At 45.9% G+C, this 18,418-nt stretch overlaps 1 protein-coding gene across 1 annotated transcript in view; it reads left to right on the forward strand.

Annotated features, from left to right (window-relative positions):
• The first annotated feature begins 374 nt into the window (after positions 1 to 374).
• LOC144110286 (tartrate-resistant acid phosphatase type 5-like) overlaps positions 375 to 18,418 on the forward strand; it is a 51,549-nt gene continuing 33,505 nt past the window's right edge. Inside the window, exons 1-3 of the mRNA XM_077643127.1 lie at positions 375 to 692; positions 2,690 to 2,952; positions 7,967 to 8,091. Of these exons, the coding sequence (XP_077499253.1) occupies positions 638 to 692; positions 2,690 to 2,952; positions 7,967 to 8,091 (443 nt within the window). The 5' untranslated portion in view covers positions 375 to 637. The remainder of the gene's footprint in view (positions 693 to 2,689; positions 2,953 to 7,966; positions 8,092 to 18,418) is intronic.

The following is an 18,418-nucleotide window of genomic DNA, read 5'->3' on the forward strand; positions in this document are numbered from 1 at the left end:
CGACCTTTGTATGATCTTTCAGTTCACTTTACTTTGCCTTCTTCCCCCTACGCTTTCATTTTGCATGCATGTACCCTGCACTTGATAGAGGCCACGCTTGCAGCACCTCGAAACCGATGCACAGAGCAAATCTGGTGCTCTTTGCCGCGAGGCACCATTCCCCCCAGGAAGAGGAGTGGCCGTGACCAGCTCAACGGGTCGCTGCAGCTTCCGGGAAACGAGCGAGCGTCGCCTTGTCGCGGCGGACCGGTCCTGATCGATGTTCGGGAGCGATTTGCGTGCACGGAATGGCAGCAGCGCGTCATCGGTGGCCCCGACGCTGCGTCGTTGCAAAGCAAAGCCGAAGCGCCCCAAACACATCTCGCGCCGACCGCTCGAAAGGCGCATATTACGGCATGCCAGCCGCTCCGTTACGGCGAGGAGTTGTTTCCTGGTCCTGAACCACTTCGCTTCGTTAAACTCGGCTCAAATACTCCTCGTATACGCGCTCTTCAGCGCATATTTGTCTGAACTTGTGCTCGCGTTGGCCTCCGGCACCTTCCGCCGCTCGCATTCCGTCTCCAGCGGCCACGCGTCGCGTGGAGTGCTCTTCGTCGTCTTTTTCGCACCGCTACGACAGCCTGCCGGTGACGGGCTGATGCGACGGCCGTCGACCGCCGGCTCTGCGCTGCTGCTAGCGCCGCTGCTCGCAGGTGAGCGACGCCCGACACCCGTGTCACCGAGGGCTTTATCGTGTGCATCCTCCGCATACTCCGCCTACTCCGGACGTTCGCAGTGTGGCAAGGTCTAGCCGAAGACGCGTTCGTGCCATGCACCCCGATATCCTATAGCGTACCACCGCCCATGGTCTTTTTGGGAACGTTTGAACTTCAACTTGCCAATCAATTGGCTGGAGCATGGGACTAGTTGCAGCCCAAGGGTTTGCCTTCCCCGGTGTTCAAGTCGCTGTCCGTTATTGCAGTGGTTTTTCATAAGCTCGATGGCAAAGTGGCTCCCAGGATTGAAGAAACAGACTGTCTGGTACGCGGCTCGGGTTCAGCACAAGCGCTCAACACCCACGATGGTCCAGAGGACTGGATGAACGCGCACTGGCTTGGAGGACACAAACGCTGGGAACTGGGAGGGGCTCAGTCGCATTCGTTGGTTCATTTGCTCCTGCTAAAATACGGCCAGAACGGCCTTTCTCTTACAATGCATTCTTGTAAGGCGCGCGGTGTAACAATCGGACATAAAACTGGCAGTCTATTTCAATGACACCTTACTGAGGGCAACGTCGTTTTGTTTGGGAGAGAGAAAAAGCGCATATAACAACTGCGCAAGTAGGCATAAAGACGCTCTTTTTCCTGGCTGCGCACGTTCCTTCTCCTTATAGAGAGGGGAAGCGGCGTGAGGACGGCAAAAAACGATCAACAGTTTCGGTTTCAATGCTGAATGGACTGAAAGAGAAGACTGGCAGAGACCTACGGATGTCGAAATTTATTTGCGGTGTTCGACAGCGTGGCCGCATCAAACCTCATGCCATGAATACCGTTTCAAGGAGGAGGAGGAATAAACATTTTATTGAAATAGCAGACTGAGGCTCTTGCGATTGAAGCCCCGATTCCAGGGCCCCATTGGCTCTAGCGGCTCGTTCGGCTTGGTCCAAGGTTGTCTGCTGGCTTCCCAGGTCCTGGCGGGCGAGTTGCGCCTCCCACAACCTTTCAAGTTCGTTGCGTGTGACGAGGGGTGAGTTTCCCTCTGCTGGTCTTTGTTTGCAATGCCAAGTGATACCGTTTCAACAACTCGGCTGGCCTTTCTCTGCTGGGGTTGTTTTTTCCCTTGGAGCTTCTATGCTTGGATACGCCAACAGTAGCGTGTACTTCGCCATACAGAACTCTGATTTACATTCGAAATAGCTCCCTCCCTAAAATTTCTTGTACTTCGTATTATTTTCTTAGCTCGTGCCGATGATTGATTCTTGTTTATAACTTCAAATCTACCGCATGTAAAGCCCTCTTCGCATTCAATCATCTCACAGGAACCAACTGACTACATGTTTAAATCAGTCATTTTTCTGCACACCAAATATTCCATATACAGGAAGAATTTGGAGGAGCTATTTTGTTTAGAGGCACGAGGCAGTTGCCGTCCCTGTATTAGTCAGTTCCTCAAAGTGGGTATGTGCCATTTTCTCCTTGAGGACAACAACAGCCCAACCAATTTTGATGGCACCTTGCAAACCCTAGGATTGGGAGCAAGGAAACACCAACTACGCTGCAGACGCAAAACGAACATTGAAAATTGTTTTGGGGGAAAGGAAATGGCGCAGTATCTGTCTCACATATCGGCTGACACCCGAACCGCGCCGTAAGGGAAGGGACAAAGGAGGGAGTGAAAGAAGAAAGGAAGAAAAAGGTGCCGTAGTGGAGGGCTCCGGAATAATTTCGACCACCTGGGGATCTCTAACGTGCACTGACATTGCACAGCGCACGAGCGCTTTTTTTTCGTTTCGCCTGCATCGAAACGCCGCCGCGGCGGTCGGCTTCGAACCCGGGAAGTCCGGATCAGTAGCCGAGCGCCCTACTCACTGAGTCACCGCGGCGGGTCGTAATGTGGCCCCCGGCGTAGTCTTTCGCGGTGACATCTCGGGAAAGCATGCCGAAAAGGGGACGGCCGTTACCTGACTGCTGTCTGAAAACTTCGCATGCAGCGTGGCTGGCACTGAGCGACCTGGCGGTGTCGCCCACGCTGGCGGAGCGCGTCACCGGGCCGGCCAACAATGAGTCGGTGCGGTTCCTGGTGTTCGGGGACTGGGGCGGCCTGCCCTTCTACCCGTACACGACCCGCATCCAGCGGAACCTGGCCAGGACCATGGCGGCGGTGGCGGAGATCAAGCGCATAGACTTCGTCCTCTCACTCGGCGACAACTTCTACTTCCGGGGAGTCCGCTCGGTCAACGACCGGCGATTCAAGGTGCGCCCTGTTTTCCACACTGGCGAATGCGCTGTGCTGCTAGGATTGGTTGATACAGCCTCTGGGTGATACATAGTGCTTCACTGTGCGCCCAGAAAACCACAAAGCTGCATACCACCGTTCTGACCGATCTCAGATAACGTCATGCAGTGAATAGCCGCTCGTCATCTTGGATTTGCCTAATATTTATATTTCATTACCGTCATGACTGGAGAGAAGGGTTCCGGATATATTATGTTTGCAGAAAAATAGCTCGAAGCTCAGCAAATTTTCATCAGGAAGAGGTGGCCACCCGCGCTTACACACGCTGCTGTTTTCTGCCAACTTTGGTAGCGATTAACCTGGAAATATATTGATGATGATGATTAATTTCTATGGCGCAAGGGCATCTGTGGCCAAAGAGCGCCATGGATCAAGATTGTTTCTTCTACTCAAGGTGGGGTTAGCTACACTTTCCCCAAGCATTTCACTCTAAAGAAGCCGAGCACCAGGAAGGGGAAAGCTTGTATCCAATGTGTCCCCGGTGGGTACCCGGCGGCGCTGGGAATCGAACCCCGTACCTCCCGAATGCGAGGCGGATGCTCAAAAGACTAGGCCACCACTTTATTTTTCTGTTTTGAACGCAAAGGCCACCGCTGCTGTGCGACTGGAAATATATTACTAAGAGATGGATGGAACTTTATGCAGCCGTTAAGTGCAGCAGTGTAATTTTGATAATTTATGGACCTTTTTATTATGATTTAAATTTTGAAAGCATTGGCGCGGCAAAAAATTTCCTTATTTTCTTGAGAGGTTTTTATGTGAAAGAAGCAATAATCGATAACCAGAAGCTTTTAACGTGCCAATATACGCGTAGTTTTCTACTGACTAATCCAAAAATCACTTGTAAACGTATCTTTCGCAGATAAAATATGACTCAGAAAATTACATGGTATATCGTTAGCCAGGTGAATAGTTGAGGATAGTTAGGATATCCTAGTTGAAATCAAGTAGAAGAAATTGGCATGGGGAGGACATGTAATGCGAAGACAAAATAACCGACAGTCGCTTAGAGCAACAAAATTTATTTACGACTACTGATCCGGAGTTCCCGGGTTCGAACCCGACCGCGGCGGCTGCGTTTTTATGGAGGAAAAACGCTAAGGCGCCCGTGTGCTGTGCGATGTCAGTGCACGTTAAAGATCCCCAGGTGGTCGAAATTATCCCGGAGCCCTCCACTACGGGACCTCTCTCTTCCTTTCTTCTTTCACTCCCTCCTTTACCCTTACCTTACGGCGCGGTTCAGGTGTCCAACGATATATGAGACAGATACTGCGCCATTTCCTTTCCGCCCAAAAACCAATTATTATTATTATTATTTATTTACCTTATTTCACGTGCCCTCATGGCTTATGCGGAGGGCATTAGAGAGGGGAGTGAGTGGTTTTGAAAGTGATACATAGAACAATGCTGAACAGCTTTTTCGTGTAATAATGAACGCGTGTAAATTACTATATTCCACCATAATTGTACAGGATTACGTAGCAAAGGAAATACACATTACAGAATGCTATAAAAATATGCGCTGTACAATAAAGATATTAAGGTGAGAAACAAAACGATACAAGCCGCGGTATATATCACAAGGTTCAAGTTATTTAGAAACAGTCACAACAGCAGCAACCATCGACAATGCAGTTGGCAAGAGCAATGCATGAATGCTATCAAGAACAATAAAAATGATGCTTAAAATGAAAAATCGGCTCCGTCGCTATGCAGGATTACAATGTGAAGAAAAATAAAAAGAATATTCTAATCAGCTGCAAATTGTTCCTTTAACCACTTTTTGAATGCTTCAAACTTGCCGGTAGGTGGTTCTACTCCGATGACGTTCTGTGGATGAAAGATTCCGAGCAAGCAGTAATGCGGCAAAGTGGGATGCCGACCTTATATGCGGATGGTCAATGAGGGATGAAACGAGATGAGCAGAGCTTTTTTTTAGACCTTCATTCATGTGATAAATTTTGAAGAAAAAGGTTAGCCATGACGCCTTTCTGCGCACCTCAAGGGGTGGTAATGACAACGCGTACTTCATGAGTGTTAAGCTTCCTGCACGACTACAGTTAGAAAAATATAACAGGCTGCGCGATTTTGTACTGGTTCAAAAGCTGTTGTCAGTAACTTAGCTTGGGGGTCCCATATGACGAAGCATATTTTAGCTTAGTACCCACCAAAGATTATAAAGTGTTAGTTTGACAGAGGAATAAGTTATGAAAAAATTTCTTTTTAAGTACCCCAGCATGCGAATGGCATTGGTGATAATGTGGCTGACAATCATTTCAAATGAGGTTCGGGGTTTAGAAAAAACAAGATATTTATAGGACGTAACTGGTAGTAAGGATGCATTGTAAATGAAATAGACTGGTAGATTTGTTGTTTTACGGCGTGAGAAGCGCATCACTTTACGTTTACATATTTAAAGGTCATTTGCCGTTTAGAACACCCGCTAAAAATTGCGTCCAGGTCAATTTGTAGCAAAGCAACATCGTTAGTGTTTTTGATCCCGCGATAAACTGCACAATCATCAGCGAAAAGTTTCAACAAAGAATGTTGGTAGGTAGATCGTTAATATAAACAAGAAAAGGAAAGGGACCAACATTCGATCCCTACGGAAAACCATATGTTACTGCAATTAACGAAGGGTTACAGCTATTAGAAAGCACGAATTCTGAATGATTTGTTAGGAATTATTCAATCCTCGCCAATACGTTAGGGTGAACATTAAGTTTTCCGAGTTAGTAAAGAAGCAAGTAGTGGGGCACTTTGCCAAATGAATTAAAAAATCTAAAATAATACAATCAACTTCAGAACCATGGTCAAGAAAAAAAAAGATGTCGTTAGTGAAAGTGGGAAGCTGTGTTTCTCAAGAAAACAAAATTTCGGAAGCCAGGAGTGAAAAAGGAGTTCGATTCAAGAAATCGCTAGGTGATAATAAATGACATGCTCCATGATTTTGCAGCAAATGCTGGTCACTGATATGGTCTATAATTAGCTGATGAGTGTTTTTCGCCAGATTTATAGAGTGAAACCACCTTAGCTATCTTCCAGTCCTCTGGTAGTATACGAAGCTCGAGAGAATATTCGAGTTTTTAGATAACATCACGGAGGTGTTAAGTTTAGTGTTCTTTAATATATTAGAGTTAATATTGTTAGGGCGGCAAGATTAACTAAGTTTTATGTTGTAAATAATTTTAATGATTCCAAAATAATCTAATCTTATTGGGTCTATCGGGAGCTCTATGCGATAGTCGTAACCAAGGGTAGTTTGGTGAGAAGTGTGCGGAAAGGCCTTATTAAAAGCTTAATTTAGAATATTAGCGCAGTCAGTAGTTTGAACTGGATTTGATTCAGAATCGCGAAGGGATATGCCTGACTGCTCTTGCTTGTTTATGATGCTTTAAAGCTTTTTGGCGTTGCCTGTTAATATTAATGGCAATGTCAGACGAAAAAAAAACTTCTCTTTCTTTTCTTTCAGTGCTTTTCTGTAGACTGTGCTAAATTATTTTACCTGCGGCCACAGTTTTGGTTTACCCCAGGAATTCGCTTTCTGAAAAATTCATCTTTTTTTATTCTCGATACGCTTTAACTGCCGGTTATACCACGAGGAATGAAGGTTAGCTGCAATGTTTGAGGGATATATAATTCTATAAGTTCATGCAGTTTACCTCTAAATAAACACCAATTATCCTTGACTGAAGGTTGATCAAAGTCGGTTAGGGTTCTTCCAAGAAGGTGCTCAAAGGTTTCATAGTTATAGCTCAAAAATTAGCCTAGTCTTAATTGTGTATAATTTTCTTTTTCTTGGGTAATTTAGGTGATGGTAAATTCAACGTGATCGCAAGTAGAGAATGTTAACTTATTCACGGCAGGTAACTAATGTTGGAAATGAAATTCGGTACGTTTGTTGGCAGTAGGTCTATGTATTGGATGCGGAATCTGTTAATGTTGTTGCCTAGGTAACTACCTATGTCAAAGAAAAGTTAAAGCACACAAATACGAAAATCGATAATTCTGATGTCCTGTCACTTGCGATAAATGTATTGCATGACCAGTTAATATCAGGAAACTTGAAGTCGCCAAATATAAGGCGGGCGATAACAAGCGCAAAATACAAGCTTTTCGCACGTCAACACAACATAACGTGCATCATCACACACGGCAATTAAAACTTATGTTTCACCATTCTCTTATGTACTTGTGCCCATTCGGAATTCTGTCTTGCTACAGTGTTGCTTGACTGCGTCACTGAGTTTCATCATCATCATCATCATCATCATCATCATCAGCCTTACTACACCCACTGCAGGGCAAAGGCCCCTCCCATGTCTCTCCAATTAACCCTGACCTTTGCCTGCAAACTTCTTAATCTCATCCGCCCACCTAACTTTCTGCCGCCCCCTGCTACGCTTACCTTCTCTTGGAATCCACTCTGTTACCGTTAAGGACCAGCGGTTATCTTGCCTTCGCATAACATGCCCTTCCCAAGCCCATTTCTTCCTGTTGATTTTCACTAGGATGTCATTAACCCGCGTTTGTTCCCTCACCCACTCTGCCCGCTTCCGGTCTCTTAACGTTACACCTATCATCTTTCCTTCCATGGCTCGCTGAGTGGTCCTTAAGTTAAGCTGAACTCTTTTCGTTAGTCTCCACGTTTCTGCCCCGTAGGTGAGTACCGGTAAGATACTGCTGTTGTACACTTTTCTCTTGATGGAAATTGGTCACTGAATTTATATGACTGTATATATGACTGTTATGACTGTTATACCCGCTACGCAAATGCGGATTGACCAGTTTCTGGTTATTGAAAACAAATGAGCAAATACCATACCATAACCATTAATACGAGAATCTCTGTCCTTGTTTTATGCTCATCTGGTGCCGTTAAGTGCTTTGTGCCGTTAAGTCGTGCGTCCGCAAGCTCGTCTCAGTGCACGGCATCGATCCTGCGCCCTCACCCTCCCCCATTGGGGCGCAGAGGACCTTCGAGGACGTGTACTCGGCGCCCTCGCTCCAGGTGCCATGGCTCATCGTGGCTGGCAACCACGACCACGACGGCAACGTGTCTGCGCAGATCGAGTACAGCAAGAGGTCCAAGCGCTGGTGAGTGGCCACCCGTAGAGCAAGGGCGCAGAGTGCTACTCGGTGACGTTTACTTCAGTTTACCATATTGACTAGCGCTTTGCCATGGCGCATTGATACGTTACGCTGATTTAAAAGAAATGCCATGTATTTCGCCAATCACTTAATCACAGTGCGGACGCGTTTACCAGATGAACACTGCGCTATTAGTTTTTTATGACGAACTTGCCAAGGTGCAGGGAATCTTGCCTTGTTAGTAGCTGCTTTCGCGGCTCTGCGCAAGCCTGCGATGGAACAAGTGGGCGCAAATAATTTTAGTATCTGTCTTATTTGTGTGTCTCTGCATCTGTTAATGTTATCTTTGTAATAGTGTGGCATGTGATGTCAAACGTTGCAAGCCTGCAGTGGACTACGGAGATGACAAGCTGGAGGGTTCCGGCGAGTCCAGCAATTTTTGACAAAAATTTTGAAAATTGCAAAATTGCGAGATAATTTTACGGTAACATTAAAGGGAAGCTGAAGTGCTTTTCGAAAAAAATGAGCTCTCGACGTCATTTTATAGCTTTTAGTCCGCTGAAAAAGAATATCCCATTAAAAAATAGCAGAAATAAACGCAAAAAGCTGTTTTTTAGAAGAAAACGCGCCCCATCGCCTCAGGGCGCCGAGCGAATGCCGCTCTTGCCCGCGATTGGTCGGGACCGTCATGACGTCATCCACGGGGATCTCCGGCCGGCACCGATGGCGCTGCTGCGTAGCGCGTTGCTTCAGCTGGCTTTTAAGGAGCACGTTTTGGAAATTATGGATAATTCAAGCAGTGTTGAACAGTTTGGACTTTCGCCATGCATGTTCGAGCCATCAGCAGCTTCAGAAAACGGCGGAACCAACGACGCCGCGGAGTGCGCCGGAAGCGAAAGTCAAGTCGCGACATCTTCACGTGCTGGAAATCTCGACTGGATGGATGGGTGGATGACAGCTTTTATTTCCACCAGAAATGGAGACCCTTTACTACTCACCGTCCCCGGCACGCAGGCCGGGAGAGCGGGGGCCGGAGCCTCCATGACTAAAGGCTAACAAAGAGATTTTCTCTTCGCGGCTTGGCTTGTTTCTGCCGAGCGGGTTCTTCGCTGCGCAGCAGGGCTTCCCAGCTTTTTCTGCTATCAATATCTGCGTCGACTCCGGGGGAGTCGGCACATACCCATATTCTCTGCTTCCGGGTAAACGTGGAACCGCCGCACTGTCGGATCCTGGACGAGCGCGCGCAAACCTATTCCGAAATCGTTGTGAACTACAGACTACAGAAGAGAAAACTGGTGCCACCGCCTGATAAGATGCTAATAGAGAAGCAACATCGCGGCGCCGGCAAGCCGGAAATTTCGTTAACCCAGTATGGGCCTGTCACTTCGTACCAGGGTAACACGAAAACCAAATCTCGACTGATACGTATGTTTTGCATAGGTGCATGCACGTGCATATCCTTTGTGTAGGTGCAAGTGGCAATAAAAAAAAAGTAAATTGCGCCGAAACGTTGTTGTGTACCGCTGCTTCATAAAAGCCTGGCCACCAACTTTTTTCTGGTGACAGTCTGTGTGTGTCTTCTGTTCCTGCGTCTTTTTTCACTGTTTTTTTATATCTTGGCCAACTTCTTGTAACGCCTGTAAACGTGATGTAATTCAGATCACCGGCACGCTTACACGAGTCGCGCGGGGTAAATCATTCGTTTGTTCATTTATTTATAGTTACTCGCCTAACTACTCCCGAAGGCCTTTTAGAACTACAGAAGAATGCTGAACTGTATGAGTTGGAGTGGGTGCACTGCTGTACTGTAGCGGGAAGAGTCGAGGTGACCGACAGAAAGGTCCCCTCTGTGCTTTCCTTCTTTCGAATGTTCGGGCTACTGTTCAACCATGAATCTTCTGCGCTTACTCCCGTGCATTGTTTTTTTTTTGCATGCTGAACACGCTTTTGAACAATAATTATGGCAGCGTTTCGGAGCTCTCAGTGCTGCTCATCAAACTAGTGTGCTGCGAGATGTATATAGTTGCTGTTGTTGCGTATCGAGGTAACCAGCAGAATTACTTATGGCAGATATATGCGTACCGCGGCTCGACAACTTTGCCGTTCTAACTCAGAATTCTGGCGCCATTGTCGATCGTCAGCCATGACCAAACGCTCATGAATGCAAATGTTTTCATTGCTCAAGTATACTAGGTTTATATAATCGGTTTTTTGTTCAGTTAGGTGCAGCGGAATGTGTTGCGCGCTGATGAAAGACTAAGGGGAATTGCTTGCACTGCCATGAGCTGCAAGCAATCAGGAAAAAGCAAAAAGGCACGCAGTGCGTAAGGAGCTCAAAAAGTTCAAGACTGTGTGCCTTAAAGACAGTGCTGGAAGTGGCCTTAGCTCAGCATGGATGTGAATCAGCTGGAAAAGGCAAAGAGTTTACAAACATGTAAGAAATTAATATGACGAAAAAAAGAAATATTGATGCACATATTTTGTGCAGGCAGTTTCGGCATGCTGCGTGCCACCAGATTGTCTGGTTAACGTGGAAGAGGCTGTGGGAGAACCACCGACGGATTCTGCCAAGCTGTGTGCTGAGCGCTGTTCGAAAGAAGTGCCATGCCAAACTGGTTTATATAAAGGCTTAAAGCATTACAGGGAACGCCCCAACGAGAGACATTAAACGGCACTGGCAGAAGGTTGCGTTGATCTGTGGTTCGCCAAAGCGCGGGCCGCAGCGAAGCAAGCGCAGCCGGACGGCCGGCCGACTCTCCGTGAATGGCGTCACTTCCGGCAGTTCTCCGTTTTTGCCGTCCCCCACCCGGCGCTTCCGGAAGCGACGAGGGAGTGCCGGCGGCGGGTTTTTAAGAAGCGATTGCAGCTCTGTTTGCGGATAGTATCGGGAAAAAAATTACACACATGATTTTCAAGGTCCTTTCTTCCCAACCACAGCGTTTCATGCGATTTGGAAACCGTTTCAGCTTCCCTTTAAGGGCAACGCTCCATTCCTCTGATATGTAGCAAAATCTTTCTTTTAAAGTGTTTCCATCTGTCGCACCGAGCCTTTTCAGACTGAATATTCAGCGTGGCCAGTGGTCATAGTGCTGGAGTGTATGTAGCTTACACATAGCGCAATGCACGGGGTGCGTGGGGATAGAAGTCGCTCGATCACGGGTGAGAGCGCGCCACACCCACCGTGGCCGCACCCGAAGACGATTAACAATCGATTTTAAGGCGCATACGGACGCGCCCTAGCGATCGTGCGCACGGATGCGTGAGGGCGCGGAGCTGTAGAGGTGTTGTGCTATCAAGTTAGCTTCATTCAACCTAGCGGAAGACTCCAGCGTTCTCATTGGCGCGCCCGTCACTGCCGCCCATGCGACGGCACAGGCATGTGTCGTAACAAAACATGAAGAATCTTGCGGTAGAAATACCCACAATGATTGTGGCTCACTCTAGACATCGAGGCATGTTTAGCTGTGAGATTTTTCGTAGCAGGTAAAACCGCGATCGGCTTCGATAGTCATGGATCTCGGCGGGGCCGACCCTAAGTCCACGAACGAACAAACACTGGAACGCCGCAGGCGAGCTTTATCTGAAACAGCGTCGAGGGAAACGATTAACGTCTGCGCTATTTCTATTCCTGAAAGTTTAAAAAGGCATCATCACACCGCTATCGTGTACAACTCGTTCGATCCTTAGTCGGATATCCTCCGCTAAAGACTGACCATATATGCAGCCGTTCGCACTAAACTCTTCGATTTTTGACCCCTACTATCTGAAGAGTGCGCCCATTGAAAGTTACGCTATCCCGAAACGAGCGATAACGATTTCAGAATGACGACGCCCTCATATCGCGAATTTTTGGAGCTAAGGGCATGGTACTGGAACAAGCTAGGTTAGCAGTACATATTCAGTCGTTCGTAATTACAACAGGGAAATTCACATTGATTTCTCAAATCGCTAAGATCAGGTACAGCTTAAATGTTCAGTTATTCTAACTGGCACACTGCCGTCTTTTGTAGTTTTTAATTAATCCATGCACAGTAGTTGCCATCTATAAACGCCGGTTGTCACTGTAATCTAAACACGCCTCCTTGCTATCTCCCCGTCTAATTGCTATTGCAAAATACACTTCCTTATTCGCTTGGCATAAGAACTGTGTCTGAATTATGCATATTAAAATTTACATAATTTAGCGCGTTGCTGTCAAATGCGAATCCAAATACAAAGCATTTTCATGTCCGCATATCGTTCGTGGATCGTACCACAATTTTGTGTGAGGTTGACGTAACTGTGAATTTAGACTAGCATAAACGCCTCGCCATGCGCTCGTCATTACATTTATATCGAGAAATTCTTTGAAAAAATTCCCGCCCGCTTGTGGAGGTTGCTTGACGCATGGTGTTGCTGTCATAATAGTTAACATTTGTTCACATATTTATTTGTGTCGGTTTTCTGTGTGTAACGAATCAGTAGAAAATATTTTACGTTGCCGAAGCACCGTTAGCAGGTTGTAAACAAAATCGTAGGATGGGCATGTGAATGTTTTAGAGCGATGTCTGCATGCACGTACCCAAAACGACACTGGCCTGTGCTGCCACAGAAACATTAAATTTTGCAGTTTTAGATAATAACAATAAAAAGCATTCAGCAAAGTCTACAGCGGAAGCAAAGAAAAGCGTTCAGGCGAGATCCATTCGATTGTTCGAAAAGGCGGAGTGCCGAGCGGCTCTCCGCGACAAGAAGCCTTATTAAGTTTTCACGCCTCAAGTGATCAAATTAGGGATCTCACATGTCATTTCAGGGGTCAAACCCTAGTGTCGTCTTCCCACTCCTTTACAACCGCATCAGCCGAAAATGTGGTTGTCGGAACCGAACCACCAAACGCGGCAGCGGTCGCGACGAGGCAGGCGCCGAGCAGTCAGGAGGCGTTTAATGGCGGCGTTATCACGTGACCAAAGATGGCGGCCCCATGATACGGCGCTGTAAATTGTCCATACAACCATCATATAAAGAGCATGGAACAGTAATGCACACGAGGCTATGACATGAACTGACTAAGAATTCAGTGTTTTCTCAACTTAAGCGATCCATCCTTATCTACTCCTCCGCAAGGGTGTCCGCATCTGCGCGAGTAGCGGCCTACCAATTAGCGAAGTTATGCCAATTATTACTATTACTATTTATTTATTGTGTGTGTAGTTAAAGTGATCAAGTTTACATGCGACGTTCTGTTAGTTGAAAACTTTGATTCATCCGTAAACAACAGAAATGCAGTACTAATTAAGCGCCGTTTCTTATAACCGCACATATGAATCCTCCGCAGAAGGTATGCCTGAAAGAGCGTATTACACCAGTGGCACTTTGTTTTTGGTGCAAGGAAGAGTTTCAGCGGTTTACTAGAGTCTTAACAGGTGCTGCATGCGTTCTTAATATCCATAATGTGATAAGGTTCTGTTTACACGACTTATGTCTAAGCTAGGCCTGAATTTATTTACTTAGGCTTAGACACATCGACTGCCATGATACACAATGCAACATAAATTCAACGGAAACTACTCAGCAATTAATGTGTTGACTGCGTTCAACAATAATTTTGTTTGAAGTCGCCATGACAATGGTCAATATCCTGTTAGCTTGGTTCATTTGCTGTTGTGTAAGCTGATGATGCAGAAGACGTTAAGAGAAATGCAAGCTGATCATGCGTGCTCTTCTTACTTGGTTTACCTGGCGACCATAGAAGATGCTGTTTTTCACGTCATCACCAGCCAGCCCCTGAAAATTTGCTGCTTACATAGCCTCCTAAAGAAAAGCCGAAAACAGAATTAAAACTACAGTAGAACGTTCTTGTGAGCTAGTTGATTCATTTCGAGGGAAGGTAAAACTGCGCGAATTCGGAACATGAAGAGGCAAAGAAACGAACACCACGGCTGCGTGCGGGTGATGATGTAATCGTTTCTTTGCATCTTGTCACCGTCCTATTCATGAAGTCTTCACTTTACTAGAATTAAAGCATTCAAGGCATGCCATTACAACATCTGAAAAGTAGTTACTAGCAAATTATTAGTGTGAGGACTTCCACCGGATTTTGAACACCAAAAACTACATATGCATGAAGCAAGATTTTCTCTCTACTGGAGAAACCTGCTCATTATGAACGGTTATATTAGATCACTTGTTAGCGCAGAACATTCATTGTAAAGTTCCACAGTGCTTATAACTATCACAACATAAGCAAGTTTCGCATAACTTGTCCCTTATGTGAGATCGTACCCTACTATATCGAAATATGCAATGCAGGGTACAGTTGCCTTTTCACTTTCTAAAAGGAGTCAATTTCTATTTTTTGACTAATGCGCCTATGAGCCTAGATTTTTATGCTCTGTAAAAGCTTTTGAAGCTGATAATAAATATAAATTCTCCAATATAGACCATGTTGAGTACAACCAACCAAAATTTTGTTTAGCAGATGGTTTCCATTTGATTCAACACAAGCTCAACAAGGTGTAAACTGAAGCTCAATACTCATTTTTGCAACAATGTAATTATGCAGACAAATGTCGTGTTTGGTGACTACCTCTTACAAGTTTATGTACCAAAATGATAATCGCCTTTAGGAGCATACATGAAAACAACTCGTGTTATTAATGTAAGGGAAACAGCAACTGTATCATTATATCAATATTAAGTGCAGGCTTGTGCTTTTCCACGTGTTTTGCTGCCGTCAATGTAAGAAAATCACTGCAGCTTTAATCTGACTCCATTGAGGACAACATAACTGTATGTGTAATTTAGTCTAATTATAGAGAAAAAGGAGGCACTCTTTTATAAACATTGTAAATGCTGCCTCGTAATATATCCGGCTGGGCATTTCAGATGAAGATAAGGATCAAATGATACACGCACACAAAAGTTACATACACAAACACCTAGCATTTTAACCACATCGCATAATGAAAGTCTCTGCGTTGCTTTACTTGAAACAAGGTAGGAGGCAAGTACACAGGAAATGCTGACACATATAGGCTCGAAATTAATGTCTAGATATGTATTGTCACGGAGTGGTGACTGCAATCCGGAGAGCAGAAAGACAGCGAAAATGGCTTCTAAACAAAACTCTTTATTTGGGCTGACTTGCGCCTACAGTGGACTGAATCACTCGGCGGTGGCCTAGCAGCAAGCGTGCTCGGCGGTCGTCGAGCAGGATGCCCGCTGCTCTCGGCCGTGCTCAATTTGAAGTTGATAGCAAACTTTCTAGATACAGCGTGTAAAGTTACCACAACATTTTGAAACAACATAGAATCAGCTCCGCATTGGTGCTATCAATCGAGATAAATCTGGACGCGTTTTGCATCACAAAGCGATAAAGCTGCGCGCCGGCAACTTTGAATAATGAACAAACAAAGAGTACAGATTCGCGGCAATATCATCATCAGGCTGACTACGCCCACTGCAAGGCAAAGGCCTCTCCCATGTCTCTCCACTTAACCCTGTACTTTGAAAGCTGCGCCCACCGTATGCCTGCGAACTTTTTAATCTCATCTGCCCCCTAACCTTGTGCCACCCCCTGCTACGCTTGCCTTCTCTTGGAATCCACTTCGTTACCCATAAGGACCGGCGGTTATCTTGCCTTCGCATTACATGCCCTGCCCCAGCCCATTTCTTCCTTTTGATTTCGACTAGGATGTCATTAAGCCGCATTTGTTCCCTCACCCACTCTGCCCGCTTCCGGAATACGTGTGATAAAAAATATGCCGCCACCGTCTGGAAGACGCTGAAGTAACGAGCGTTATCTGTTTGGTAGCGCCATCTTTTGTGGATGCGATGTACCACCACGCGATTAGGCTACTTTCCCATACCTCAGGGCGAACGGGCGCCTATCGCCTTGAGGTCGGATATTTTTGACCAATTAGAGCCGATGAATTTTTTCGACTCTTTGGAGGGCCATTTTTCCTTGCAAGGCGGTAGGTGCCCGGTCGCAATGAGGTATGAAATTGGGAGCTGCCGAGTGCTGACGTCACCGCCGCCGTGTTAAGCCTAACCATAACTAAATGTTAATCTAATTAGGCGATATTGGTGTCTCACATGTTCTACTCATCGAGCCCATTACTATATTGCATTAGTTAGATCATGACGTTATCGGTTAGTGAATTACAAGCAATTAAATACAAGCCTATTCGTTACTAAACATTAACTTCATTAGTTAATTTTGGTGCCTAATGTCTTCTACTCATTTAAAGGGCTCCAAATATCTAGTTCGTTTTATGATGACCTCATTAGTTACTGAGTTATAAGCGATTAACATAGCCACGTGACTAGTTATTATGACGTCATAAAATCAGTGACGTCAACAACCAATCACCAGCTCGATATACTAATGACGTCACCAATCAATCAGCAATTGGGTTGCTATATTGATTTACTATGGGGGCCGGCATCTTGAATTATTCGAACTTAGAAAATTTCACGCCAGAATGGAGGTGGTAGCAGACCACAAGAAATCGAGAAACTTGATTAGTAAGACATAACGCTCTTAAAAGCGAGCGTGCTACACAAACGTCATGCTTGCTTTGTATACAGGGCGTCCCGGCGACCAAATGCTTGTTGCTGGCTATTGTATTGAGCAACTCACACTATTTTTGCTATTGGGCTTAACTGCATACTTAGCCGAGATTTTTAACCAACTTCGCAGGCAATGATGATAGGCGAAAAAGTCCAATGAGAAAGTTGTAGAACAGTCCGCGAAACGTCCCACTGAAAAGGTTCTAACTTTCCATCTATTACGTATCGGCTTTTTTCGCTCTCTGCAGATGCCCGCGAAATACAAAAACACCACGTGACATGTGCGCTTGCGCGTCACGATTGCAGTGCTCTCAAACGTTCCGCCCAATAAACAAAAAACTCATTCAACCGGGTGTGCTGCTACTTAAAAGGTGACAGGGCTGCGATGCACGTGCTGGCTGTGCGATTAGGGAGCGCAAGCGATAAAGGCTGTGTCTGCTAGTCCCTACCATCAAGCACCGCGAGGGAAGCATACCGCCGGCGTAAATCGCGAAGCCAGCTGCTGCGTCGCTGCCCTGTCGCTTTTGAAGCGGCAGCACACCGGGCTAAATGGCCTGTTCGTTCCTGCACGGAACGTTTGAGAGCACTGCAATCACGGCGCGCAGCGGTCATGTGACGTGGTATCTTTTTGCATTTCGCGGGCATTCGCAGTGAGCGAAAAAAAAAAGCTGATACGTAATAGACGGAAAGTTAAAAATTGTTGATGAGAAGTTTCGCGGATCGCTCAACAGCTTTCTCGTCCGACGTTTTAGCCTGTCTTCGTTGCTTGAAAAGTCGGTTAATTAATATCGACTAATTATGCATTCCAGCACAATACAAAAAAAAATTGCGTGACTTGCTTCATACAATAGCCAGCAGCATGCACTTCATCGCGTCACCTTAGAGTGCCTGGGCGTATTTTTAAACCGCGGCTAAAATTTATCTCAGACACCCTGTATATATCCCTTCGGTTTTTTTTTTTTCTACACGACTCTTGCACTCAGAAAACATTTCTGAAAAATATCGCGAAACACGACTTCTACCTGGAAATATGCCTTCTATAGAAGGTAGCTTTCCAATGCTTGAATATTCAACAGTACGTTGTGTTGGGAAAGTTGGAAGCAATTCGGATTGTGGGCCAGCGCAAAACGAACAACGGACCTATAGTCGGGTACAACTTTAGAAGACAGGAGAGGCCCCGCCCAGATGACCGAAGCGCAGCAGCCAATTGCCTCCGCGACTAAAGAAATATTCCCGCTCAAAAAATTGTGACTGCTTCTAAAACGCGTATTTCTCTGTATAAATAAGATTTGTGTATCTTGATGAGTGGTTTAGTAAAACTATCATGATGCAAATGCTTCAGCACATGCCGGATCGCGAGACAAAAATAACTCCGTGCCTTCTACAACGCTGTGCGTCGTCTGCTACGGAGCGAGATCGACGGCACCGGGCGTGTAATTACAAAACAGTCTGGCTCAATAGCATATGATTCATATGTACTTTTTGTGTGTTTTCACAAGCTTATTTTTTCAATGTGTGAGGCTTATTTTTCAATTGCTACTTGTTTCTCTTTTTTTGCGGTTGCGAACCTACAATCTCGTGAGATCACGCACGTTCGCGCACGGCGTTCCGTACCTCTTTTCCGCCACGGAGCCCAGCGAGGTGACATCGGAACGCGAGCCTTTGTTGCCGAACGAGCCTTGTGTCGCATCGATGATCACACCACCAAGGAGCCTCGGCAAGAGCAAGAGCGGCCGCATCCTGAACAGCGATTCACGCAACATGATCTTCCACTGCTACACGT

The sequence above is a fragment of the Amblyomma americanum genome, chromosome 11, assembly GCF_052857255.1.
Source record: "Amblyomma americanum isolate KBUSLIRL-KWMA chromosome 11, ASM5285725v1, whole genome shotgun sequence".
Taxonomy (NCBI): domain Eukaryota; kingdom Metazoa; phylum Arthropoda; class Arachnida; order Ixodida; family Ixodidae; genus Amblyomma; species Amblyomma americanum.